We start from the raw sequence: 12,771 nt of genomic DNA on the forward strand, positions 1-12,771 counted from the left end.
GACGAATTGAATAAGTTCTGTAACCCCGTTCGCTAAAAGAAAGCTACCGAAATCTTTCATTAAAAATCTGGGTCTTTCCCATTATAGCCCCCCCATGAAAATATAGCCCCCTCATTATGGTATATTTACCATGATTAGGGGGGCTATAGGTTATCTGACCACTAAGCTGGGGGCTATAATGGGAAAGGCCCGTTTTTCCTTACTGATATTTTAATAGCATTTCCAATGCTGTGAATAAATTTGGGGTATATCCGATAAGATATTGATAGGCAGTTAATTTTTTTGACTCGTTGATTTTGATATCATTTTACGCAGTATTGCCAAATAAATTAATAAAAGTATTCAATGTGGTGAATTGAATTAATTTTTTTAGTAAATAATAAAAATCTCATAGTCATCCTAAACAAGGAAGGAGCTTTTCCGTTTGTGCCCCCAGCTTAGTGGGCGCATATTATTTGCAACGTGCAATATTTTTACATAGTGATTTACTATGTAATGGCGCGTGCTCTGTAACTGGGGGGCGCATAACGTACTGGGGGGGCACAAACGGAAAAGATCCCAAAAATTTATGGCCAAGATTTGTGATAGCAAGGTCAATAACAAGAAAACAAAAGTGTTAACCAGACTATTTTTTAATTTCATTATTAAAAATAATGGAGTCGGTATAATTGGGAAGGACTTTTAAGTTAACAGAAATGAGTAAAAAAAGGGGTTAATGTTCAAGTTTTTTTAAAAAAAATCAAATTTCAATACCCATTAGGTATGCATTCAAAGCATTACGTACGTTAACTCAATCGTTTTTAGGAAACCAATTGCATTTTTATATATCGATGCTAAAACAAATTACTAGAAAATTGCAATAACTGCAACCGAAACACAAAAATTTATTAAAAATTACGAAAACACTGTCACGCTCTTCTTCTTGAGTGATCATTTTGCTCTCACTCCTGTAAACGAAATTCACCTTTAAAACCTGTCGAATTGCAAACCGCCTAGACTTAAGGGAACCATCTGGACTGAAAAACCGAATATTACGTACAATGTGGAATTTTTTCGAGAAGAAGTTTTCTGAGCGAAATATTTGCACTTGGCAATTGTTCTGCGATTGTCAAAACTATAGAAACTATTGGACATTATTTTAATTTGATGACTGGGACTTTAGACCCTTCAGCACAGCTGTAAATCCCCAACAACAACAACAACTCCGAAGTAAAGCTTGTAAGGCCCTGATAGCCGAATGGGCAGTGCTTGTGAGCAAGAATCGGGAGTTCGAATCCTGGCGTGTTCAATTATTTTTGTACCCATAAGGGAAAATTATCTAGGCTACGCCCCCTGAATTAAATTGCCTCCCTGTCGTTCGAGAGCAATTCTTCCGACATTAGGGGGTTTGATTAGCGTTTGTGACTAATATGTCTGGTTTATTCAGATTCGACATGGCAACAGCTACAGCATTGCGCTCAGTGCAGAAAATCGACCAGGAGTCCTCGGTGAGTTTGCCTTAAACGGAAATGCAAAGATTAGAGTGCCTAGCAATTATTATAGTCTTGTTGGTCTTGTATGCTTTTTTCTTCTGAGCAATTTTGTCTGCCTGACAAATAATGTTTTTTTATCTGGGGAAATGGCTGAAACCGTTCAGGCCTGAAGTAGGCAAAACACGAGGCATAAATTCATGGTGTGTAAGGTGAAGTTTTGGCGACGGGGAGGTGGTCATAATTTTACACGAAATAATTTGTACTGAAGTTGCACAAAATGAAACTGAATAGACAAATTTTGATAGATTTATGAGATCCATTCCACCATTACATCCCTCCCAAAATGACGCTTTTGTATCTGGTGCTAATATGCCGACAGCAGGTTTTCAAGTTTTACCAGGGAATGAATCACTTTACCAAGTAAAACGCACATCTTGGATAACCGGGGAAATGTTTAGGTAAGCAAGATTCTTGTGTCGAAAGAGAAGATGGCAGAGAGCACTGTTAATTCAACTCTGCTCGTGAAGAAATTGCTTGCTCTCGGATTCTCTGAGATCGCCTATGGTCGACTACTCTATCCGGAGGACAACTTCATTCAGCGGAATTTGGATGGTAAGATGAGAACAACCCAACTTCATCAGACCTGATTGATGCTTTTTATTTTTTTGTTCACCAAAAAAGGCTATATAAAAGTTTTGAATGATGGGGGCCGCAAGTCATTTGGGAAAGAAAAAAAACGTACTGGTAAATTATCTTTAGTGATAGTAGCTGGTTTTCTCCGAAGCAACCGTTATTTTTTAGGGAACTTGATCCACTTGATGCGAACAAACGAGGGAGAAAACAGCTGCTCACTGGGAATCCGACTCAAGCACACTTTCGACGCACTCGACAAGAAATATGTAATCCCACCTAATTCACTCGGACTCTTGTTTCGAGCACCCGAATCCAGCTGTTCATTTAGTTAATTCTGTTAGTATCACATACATCGACTGTTATATTTAGCAAAACTATTTGTTTTCAGCTCAAAATCCTCTGCCTTATTGTAAGTGCCCATATAATGCAACAAAAATGTGAAGCGTTATGATTGTTCCATGTTCAGTTGAGTTGTACGTTACTTTTGTTAATATTAACGATATTTTGTTAATAGGGCGAAGACAGACGCCTGGCAGTGCCACTCTGTATAGAACATTTTTTGGAGAACGGACAACAAAGCGTATTCAGCTAGGCAGAATTTTGAACTGCCATGGCTTTTATTTCAGATTCCTTTTGAGATTTTATTGGATTAATGATTATGAAATGCTCTCAAACCAAGTTAGTAGTAGTAAAACAAGGTAGTAGTAGTAGCAGTAGTCCTGGTAGCGAGGTACCTACAGCTACAAGAGCTCTCAAACAGATCGCCGCTAAGATCAGCGAAAAGCGCAAGGAATTGTACGCTGACGTTATTTCCTTTATTCGAACAAAGCTGAGTTTCGTTCTTCTTCGAAGCTGCTTCCTCTGCCTCAGAGGATGTCGGTCGCTGCCAAAAACGAAACAGCGGAAAACTCCTCTGTCGTTGTTTATGAGGGACGGCTGAACGGTTTCTAATGTTTTTTCTTCTTAAGCTGCCATTGTTTATGAGGGACGGCTGAACGGTTTCTAATGTTTTTCCTCTTAAGCTGCCATTGTTCATGGGGACGGCTGAACGGTTTTTAATGTTTCTTTTCTTAAGCTGCCATTGTTTATGGGGGACGGCTGAACGGTTAATGTTTTTTAAGCTTACGCTCAGGTTTTGAATGTGAACCCACTAGTTTTTTTATAGTTCTGTTTTTAAATGCTCTCAAACGAAGTTTGTAACAATTATATTAGTCCCGTCGGTCTTTTTTATGCGATTTTTCGCTTGAGCGATTTTTCGTCTGACGCTTTTGACTTTTCGTCCTCAAAAACAGGATAAACAGGTAGCGCCCAGCGGGCATTAAGTGCTCTAAGAGCCTTTCAGCTCTGTTTCAGCTCAAACTGTTTTGGCGACTTATACTTACGTTGAGAAGGGCGGTTCTTAGAGGTTGACGGCACCCCCACTGTTGACACCCCCCTGTTGCCCCCACCCCCCACCGCGCTGTTGCCCACCCCCTCCCAAACAGACCCCCGGTGTACACCCCCCCCCCCCCCCCCCCCCCCCTCCCCCAACACGCAATTTTATACTAATTTTCACAAATTTTTTCAAGTTCTTTGAAAATTTTTGTCGTTTTTTGTTTTTTCCAGCCCTATGTGTTGTCAAGAAACCTCCTCTTGGGTTTTATATTATGTTACTATTGCAGAGTTTCTAGAGGTAGTGGAGTGGTTTCACAATTTTTGGGATTTTCATGTCTCTTTTGATGTTGTTTCCCTGCAATTTTCTCATCCGGGCTGGCGAACAGCTCAGTCGGAGTTACAAACAAACAATTGTATGATAATTAAGTTCTATCAAACGAAAAAGATCCGTGCCTCAAGACTCTCCCCAAGTAACACAAAACAAATCAAAAACGAATTTTTATATAAAATAGCCAAAGTACTGCAGAAAAAATATCTCACGTTAGTTGAGGATCTCAACTTTTGAGTTTTTCCTGTTTGTTATTATGGTATTTCCCTTCACCTTTCTCAACCGGGCGGGAGAAGGGGTGCGGCGGAGTTACAAACAAACAACTGTAGAGAATTGAGTCAGGGCAAACGGTAAAAAATCCGTGCTCTAAGACTCTCCCCAGTAAAACCAAACAAAGCGAAACAAACAATTAATTAAAATAGTCAATTTACTGCCGGAAAATTATCTGACTTTGATTGAAAAAATCAACTTTTGAGATTTTCCTATATGTTTCGATGGTGTTTCCCTCCATCTTTCTCATCCGGGCTGGGAGCCAGCTACGGCGGAGTTACAAACAAACAACTGTATGAGAGTTGATTCCTAGCAAACGGTAAAAATGCGTGCCCTAAGACTGTCTCCAAGTGAAAAAAAGAACAAAAACAAATTATTAAATAAAATAGCCAAGGTTCTGTCAGAAAATTATCTCCCGTTGATTGAAAAAAGTCAATTTTTTTTTGAATTTGCCTTTGTGTTCTGACGCTGTTTCTCTCTACTTTTCTCATACGGGCTGGAGAGCGGTAACGGTAGAGGTACAAACAAACAACTATTTGAGAATTGAGTGCTAGCAAAAGGTAAAAATCCATCCCTAAGAATCTCCCTAAGAAATTATAAAATCAAATAGCGAAGGTACTGCGGGAAAATTATCTCACGTTGATTGAGGTAATCAACTTGTGTGTTCTGATAGTGTTTCCCTGCATCTTTCTCATCCGGCTGGGGACGGGCTACGGCGGAGTTACAAATAAAGAACTGTATGAGACTTAAGTTCGAGCAAAGGGAAAAATCTGTGCCCTAACCCTCGCCCCGAGTAAAACCAAACAAAACGATACAAATTGTTGAGTAAAATAGCCCAGGTACTGCCAGACAATTAACACACGTTGATTGAAAATATCAATCTTTGAGATTTTCTTGTGTGTTCTGATGGTGTTTCCCTCCATCTTCCTCATCAGGGCTAGGGACCGGCTGCGACGGAGCTACAAACAAACAGCTGTATGAGAATTGAGTTAAAGCAAAGATAAAATCCGTTCACTAAAACTTGACCAAAGTAAATACAAACAAAACGAAACAAATTATTATATAAAAGAGCCAGGGTACTGCAGGAAAAATGTCTCACGTTGAAAAAAAATTTGCTTGTTTGTTCTGATGGTGTTACCCTGCAGCTTTCCTCATCCCAGCTGGGGAAAGGCTACAGCAGAATTGCAAATAAACAACTGTATGAGAATTGAGTCCTAGCAAACATAAAAATCCGTGCTCTAAGACTCTCCCCAAGTGAAACCAAACATAACAAAAAATTATTAAACTAAATAGACAAAGTACTGCCGGACAATCGTCTCATGATGGTTGAGAAAATCCTTTTCTGAGATTTTTCTGTGTTTTCTGATAATGTTTGCTTCCATCTTTCTCATCCGGGCTGGGGACCGGCTACGGCGGATTTACAAACATACAACTGTAGGAGAATTGATTCCTAGCAGACGGTAAATAAGACAAAACAAATTTTTGAATAAATTGGCCAAGGTACTGCCAGAAAATTATCTCACGTTGATTGCGAAAATCAATTTTTGAGGTTTTCCTTTGTGTTCTGATGGTGTTTCCGTTGACCTTTCTCATCCGGGCTGAAGACCGGCTACAGCGGGGTTACAAAAAAACAACTGGTTGAGAATTGAGCTCAAGCAAAGCTAAAATCCGTGCCCTAACACTCGCCCCAGGTAAAACCAAACAAAACAAAACAAATTATTAAAAAAAATGGCCAAGGTGAGGCGTGAAAATCAACTCTCGATGATTGAAAAAATCGATTTTTGAGATTTTTCTATATGTTCTGATATTGTTTTCCTCCACCTTTCTCAGCCGGACTGGGGACTGGCTACGGCGAAGTTACAAACAAACAACTGTTTGAAAATTGAATGCTAGCAAAAGGTATATACCCTTTCCCTAAGAATCTCCCCAAGTAAAACCAAACAAAACAAAACAAATTATTAAATAAAATAGCCAAAGTACTGCCGGAAAGTTATCTCACGCTGATCGAGAAACCAACTTTTGAGATTTTCCTGTGTTTTCTAATGGTGTTCCCCTCTACATTTCTCATCCAACTAGGAACCGGCTACGGCGGAGTTACAAGCAAACAACTGTATGAGAGTTGAGTTCAAGCAAAGGTGAAAATCCGTGCCCTAACACACGCCCCAAGCAAAATCAGCAAAACGAAACAAATTATTATATAAAATAGCCAGGGTACTGCAGGAAAAATTATCTCACGTTGATTGAGAAAATCAACTTTTGAGATTTTCCTGTGTGTTCTGATGGTGTTTCCCTCCATATTTCACATCCGGGCTGGGACCGGCTACAGCGGATTTACGAACAAACAAATGTATGAGAGTTCAGTTCAAATAAAGGTAAAAATCCGTGCCCTAACACACGCCCCAAGCAAAACCAGCAAAACGAAACAAATTATTATATAAAATAGCCAGGGTACTGCAGGAAAATTATCTCACGTTGAACAAAAAAAAATCTTTTTTTTTTGAAATTTGCCTGTGTATTCTGATGGTGTTGCCCTGCGTCTTTCTCATTCCAGGCTTGGACCGGCTACAGCAGATTTGCAAACAACAACTGTATGAGAATTGAGTCCTAGCAAACGGTAAAAATCCGTGCTCTAAGGCTCTCCCCAAGTAAAACCAAACAAAACTAAACAAATTATTAAATAAAAATTCCAAGGTACTGCCGGACAATTATCTCACGTTGATTGAGAAAATCCAACTTTTGAGATTTTCCTGTGTTTTCTGATAATGTTTCCTTCCATCTTTCTGATCCGGGCTGTGGACCGGCTACGTCGGAGTTACGAACAAACAACTGCATGAGAATTGAGTCCGAACAAAGGTAAAAGTCCGTGCCCTAACACTCAACTCAAGTAAAACCAAACAAAATGAAACAAAATTTTAAATAAAATAGCCCAAGTACTGACAGAAAATTATCTCACGTTGATTAAAAATATCAATCGTTGAGATATTCATGTGTGTTCTGATGGTGTTTCCCTCCAGCTTTGTTGTCCGGGCTGGTAATCGGCTACGGCGGAGTTACAAACAAACAACTGTATGGGAATTGGGTCCTAGCAAACGGTAAAAATCCGTGCTCTAAGGCTCTCCCCAAGTAAAACCAAACAAAACTAAACAAATTATTAAATAAAAATTCCAAGGTACTGCCGGACAATTATCTCACGTTGATTGAGAAAATCCAACTTTTGAGATTTTCCTGTGTTTTCTGATAATGTTTCCTTCCATCTTTCTGATCCGGGCTGTGGACCGGCTACGTCGGAGTTACGAACAAACAACTGCATGAGAATTGAGTCCGAACAAAGGTAAAAGTCCGTGCCCTAACACTCAACTCAAGTAAAACCAAACAAAATGAAACAAAATTTTAAATAAAATAGCCCAAGTACTGACAGAAAATTATCTCACGTTGATTAAAAATATCAATCGTTGAGATATTCATGTGTGTTCTGATGGTGTTTCCCTCCAGCTTTGTTGTCCGGGCTGGTAATCGGCTACGGCGGAGTTACAAACAAACAACTGTATGGGAATTGGGTCCAAGCATACGGCAAAAATCCGTGCGCTAACTTTCTCCTAGTGTAAAATTAAACAAAAGAAAACAAATTACGAAAAAAATGGCCAAGCTACTGCCGGAATATTCTCTCACTTCGTTTGAAAAGTCAACTTTTGAGATTTTCCTTTGATTTTTGTTGGTGTTTCCCTCCTCCTCTCTCATCCGGGCTGGAGACTAGAAACAGACGGCGTTAAAAACAACCAATTATAGAGAATTGAGTTCGGACAAAAATACTTACTTACATTCAAACATTTATACATTCATACATACATACTGATAAAACCAAAATTTTCAGTGAAATTATTCATTTTTGAGATGGCGGACCAGCAAAAAAATTAATAACCCGGGCCGAGGATTTTGGCCCAAATTATGTAAGATCAGCGGCAACTAGCGTTGACAAGTCGGAATATTCACTGCAATTTTCTTACATAATTTTTTGTTGAATGCGTTGAGTTTGAAGACAAAAAATTCAACGCGTTCAACGCAAAAATATGTAAGAAAATTGCGTTGAATTTTCCGACTTGTCAATGCTAGTTGCCGCTGATCTTATATATTTAGCGTTTAATTTAGCGTAGATCTTACATATTTAGAGTTGAATTGAGCGTAGATCTTACATAGTTTTTGCGTTGAATTTATTGTTGATCTTACAAAAAATCAAAACCTCCACTTGAACTATTAACCTCCAGTTGCGTATGGGACTCGACCTGCTGACCTTCTGTTTGCTTGTCGCCTCTTCTACCTTTGTGCCACAGTACCTTGGTTTCCTTAAGAGCCGAAATTCTTATAAAGCATAGATCTTACATTTTTTGCGTTGAATTTAGCGTAGATCTTACATAATTTGCGTTGATTTTGCGTAGTATTTAAGCTTATGCAATGCATTTACCATGTGAGGCCGTACTGGGAAAAATTTAAATTTTTTAAAAGTGGAATTCTTAAAATGGTCTGAAATGGTCTTTGCACCGTAAGAGAGCACTCAAGTGTCATTTTTTGCTGACTTCATTTTTCTCACTTGTGCAGTATAGGGGTCGAAACAAAAAAAAATATTTTACGAAAAAAAATTTGAAATCGTAACATGGTCTGAATTGGATTTTGCACTATAAATGAGCACTAAAATGATTTTATTCTGACCTCATGTTTCTCACCTTTGCAGTATAGGGTTCGACACAGTAAAAAAAAATTGATTTTTTTTAAAAAAAACCATGAAAAACTTTTGAAATTGTAAAGTGGTCTGAAAGGGACTGGAAAGATTAGCGTTGAATGCGCTGAATTTATGAATTTATGTAAGATCAACGCTATAATTCAACGCTAAATATGAAAGATCTACGCTAAAATTCAACGCTAAATATGTTAGATATACGCCAAAATTCAACGCAAAATTATGTAAGACGAGCGTTGAATGCGTTGAATTTATGTAAGATCTACGCTCAGGCGTAGATCTTACATAAATTCAACGCATTCAACGCCAATCTTATATAATTTTGCGTTTTTTAGCGTTGACACCACGGCCCGGGAAAGTCTGGACATGAGATACAGATCCCTGCAGGATGTATCAGAAGTGAAACCCTTTTTTTGTTTACCTAAAACCATTTTTTTTGTAATTAAGTCAATTTGGCATCAACAAAGTGTCCCGTGATCAACAAAACAAATTCCAGCAGAAGATGAATAAATAAATTGTCTTATAATATGACTGCAATTGAATGAACCCCCTCCTCCCCATAATCTGACGCCTCCAGTTTGCTAATGCTAAATTAACTAATACTAACATTTGATATTATCAATATCTACCCACTGAAAATTTTGTCGTTAAGTTATCGAATCGAAGTATTGTTTAGGTACAGTGAAAAGGTTAGATCTCATTTGGTTTGTTTTCTCTCTGTGTCCCTCTTGAGAAAAACATCGGCCTATACCTAATATTTTTATTTTTTCAATAGGTTCAACCTTGACAAATTTCTAAGCCACAAGACATACATTCCACGGATGTCTTAATCAAATTGAAAATAATTAATATCCATTTAAGGGTCGATGTGCGCCAACTATTATGTGGATGCTCTAGAGGCTCTTGGCCTCGGTATTGATGATGAAGCTGCTCTCGCGGCGGCTCCCTCTCCTGGGGACGGAGGAGCTTCCCTTAGCCAGGCGAGGCGCACACGCCTTGCGTTGGCCCAAGCCGTGCAGTCCGCCAAGTCCCACCTGCAAACCGTCATTAATCGAGTAGAGGTAGGGTAGCTGCCCCCTCATGCCCTCTTTCGTGTCTCGCTCAGGGCAGGACTGGAGCTGCACGTGTGTTGCTCAACGGGCCAGGAACACGGCGTGATTGATACATGCAACCCGCTTCCCTGGCTCACAGTGCGGTGCCCCTCATCGGGAGGGTCACTGATTCCCGTGGCTGATGTGACCGCAGGAGGCATACCAGAGCTACCGCTCATTTCGCTTCCTTAGCACCCGCCATCCCATTAACTGGCGGCTCATTCACTCTGTGGATATAAACGCCGTGGTATGGGCCAGCCTCCACCAGCCACCCACCCCCTGCCCCCAGGGCCAAACGACCTATGGCAGGCCGAATGCACCCACATGTGCCCCAGCACACGATAGTAATATATTCTCTGCCCCCACTGCACTTCATCACTGTTTTCATTACACACATCAGGCCACAGACTGTCAGCAGCTCTTAGCCAATTTGCTCGACCAATCGATTTGAATCGGATCAGGTTTCAAGTGGGGACGTAGCCGCCCTTGTAGAGGTCGAGGACATGGCGGCGTTTGGGGACATTCAATCAGAGAATCTCCAGGTGCCCTGCCCCCGTCCCGCCATTTCTATGTGCTCCTGCTACTGGCCATGCGGTGGCAATAGGATGCTGATGCACACAGTACAGCAAGTGGTTGTTACAAAGCTGAGGCTCTTGATCCGGACAATGATAGCAAATACCGATGTGCTGATGCTGACGGAAGCGACCCTACGCTGCCCGTGTTGACAGCAACTCACGGAGGCAAACTTCAGGCAGCTTGCTCGCATTGGCCAGTGTATCACCGAGGTCCTCTGCTTCTGGCGCTTGAGATACAACTCCAGAAAAGTGCGCTACGCCCATCATGTGCTGCACATGTATCCCTCCACTGACGTGCGGCCCTTCGTTCCTGCACCTGTGTTGTTGTGATAACGCAGCACGGCCTCGACTGTGATGTTCAGGAAGCTCTGGAAGAGCAATGTGGGGTCCTGTCCGACAGTGCGGTGTCCAAGTACGACATGTGCAAGCAGAAGGAGCAGCGGCTGAAGGATGCAGTGGCGCGCCTGAACCCCGCGCAGCAATCCCCACCTTCACCACATCAGTTCCCTTCTTCCCCTGTGGCCCCCCAGCCTTCGCACTCCGGGACCTACTCCCCGGCCACTGTGCAGATGTCCACCTCCAGCTTCCGCCCAAGCCCAGTCCCTACAGGGCAATTCACATCTCACGGTTCGTCGCGCGGCAGCAGCACGCCGGCCGCATGCATGTCTATGCTTACCTTTGTGCGATGACCATTGCCTGTCACTCCAAGGAAGCAGTCCGCGGGCTAACGCGCGGCTGTGCTGACTGACAGGGATGCATTCAAGCCCAAGCAATGCAGAGGTGAGAAACAACCTCGAGACGATGAGGTTGAAGATGAGGTGCGTGACGATCCCATGCGCCCCTCGCCCATCGACGTGGCTGCGGCAACGCTGACACGACCCCCTGGCCGTTAGCACCACTCCGCCCGAGATACCGTGGCTTGATGCTGGCAGGGAGACGCAGTGGATCTGACCTGGTCGTGGCCATAATTCCCCCACCGCCGCCCTCCAGAGAGGAAAACACACGCCAAGAGGGCCTCCAAGATAAGCTCAATGAGGCGCAGCGGTCCATAGAAAGGATTAAGTTCAGAAATCTCCAGCGCATAATGGAGGAGCAGCGCATCCGCGAAGAGGTAAGTACGATATGTTTGATGCGTCACCAGCTTGCGCGGAGCCCCTTGGTTTCCCGCAGCACTCCTCAGAAAGCTCTGTGCACAGTACACATTCTGTAGCTCTGGCCTGACCGCTGCATGTTCTGGCAGGAGCAAGCATTTGCACGGTCGCAGCTGCAACGGCACATCTCTGCTGTGAAGACCAGGGCCCTGGAGGAACACACGCATGACGCCACCAGGCGTGGGAAGCTCTACCGCTTTGTGGAGTCCCCCGAGAGGTTCATAACCCCTGCTCCATCCACCAGATAGACTGGCAAACAGGCTCTCACGGCGTGATGGCCGCACCTCCTTAGCGGAGGGTGTACATAGCGCACGGAGCGTTTGAGCCGCTCCGTGTCATTTGCCCTGTATGGCCTTTTGCTGCCCGGCGGGGCTTCCGTTCATTCCTTACTATTGATTTATAGTATATACATACACAATGCTTACACGAAAAGAAATTCATTCCTCACTATTGATTATATTGATGCTTCTTGAATTTGTCTGCTTCCCGTAACTTCTATGAGCCATAATCTTGTTCAGAGCTGCAGAGCTTGGAACAGTGAGGCTGCTATATGCGAGCATAGCTACCTGCTGTAAACGCACACAGCTGTGCCGCCCCACCATGCACGAGCCTTTGGCGGCCTTGCATCACAGCACCATGTCACAGGCAACAGCATCCTGCGGCTCAACTGCTGCTATTACGCCGCACATTCATGGGTTTGCAAGGCAGGCATGGCTCATGCAAACAGTACCGATCTGTAGCTGGACCGGAGCTGAGGAAATGAGGGCTCCCGCGGCCAGCCGCTTGACTCGGGCAACTGCATTGGGGACTGTTGGCGGGCTACAGAGATCGTTGATCTACAACAGTCGACTGACCCTGGCGGAGATTGCGTGCAGCTGCATGGTGGTGGGCCGAGAGGTCCTTGCAGCCTTTCACTTGGAGAGGCAAACTGCATCACCATAGCGGTCGTCCGAAATTCACAAGCAGTTGACAAAGGCAACAGGAATCGCTTCGTTTTGGAGCCGTCCCCTCTGCCAATCCTTGGGTAGGGTATGTGCCGCTATTGCATAGCAGTCAGAATTAACGTGTGGCGCTCACGCAATAGTAGGCAAGGTGCGATAAGGGGTTCTGCTCTGCTTAGCTTTGGGGCGCACCAGTGAAGAGAG

The 12,771-nt window shown here is 42.9% G+C and overlaps 2 protein-coding genes across 2 annotated transcripts in view; both read left to right on the plus strand.

The window, feature by feature from the left end:
* The window catches only part of LOC142351794 (uncharacterized), a 338,941-nt gene that overhangs the window by 303,897 nt on the left and 22,273 nt on the right, over positions 1-12,771 (plus strand). The window contains exons 2-5 of the mRNA XM_075403974.1: positions 1,425-1,487; positions 1,931-2,084; positions 2,274-2,371; positions 2,494-2,514. Of these exons, the coding sequence (XP_075260089.1) occupies positions 1,434-1,487; positions 1,931-2,084; positions 2,274-2,371; positions 2,494-2,514 (327 nt within the window). The 5' untranslated portion in view covers positions 1,425-1,433. The remainder of the gene's footprint in view (positions 1-1,424; positions 1,488-1,930; positions 2,085-2,273; positions 2,372-2,493; positions 2,515-12,771) is intronic.
* The window catches only part of LOC142351796 (angio-associated migratory cell protein-like), a 217,581-nt gene that overhangs the window by 91,452 nt on the left and 113,358 nt on the right, over positions 1-12,771 (plus strand). The window lies entirely within an intron of this gene.

The sequence above is a fragment of the Convolutriloba macropyga genome, chromosome 13 (assembly GCF_964194025.1).
Source record: "Convolutriloba macropyga chromosome 13, txConMacr16.3, whole genome shotgun sequence".
Taxonomy (NCBI): Eukaryota; Metazoa; Xenacoelomorpha; order Acoela; family Convolutidae; genus Convolutriloba; species Convolutriloba macropyga.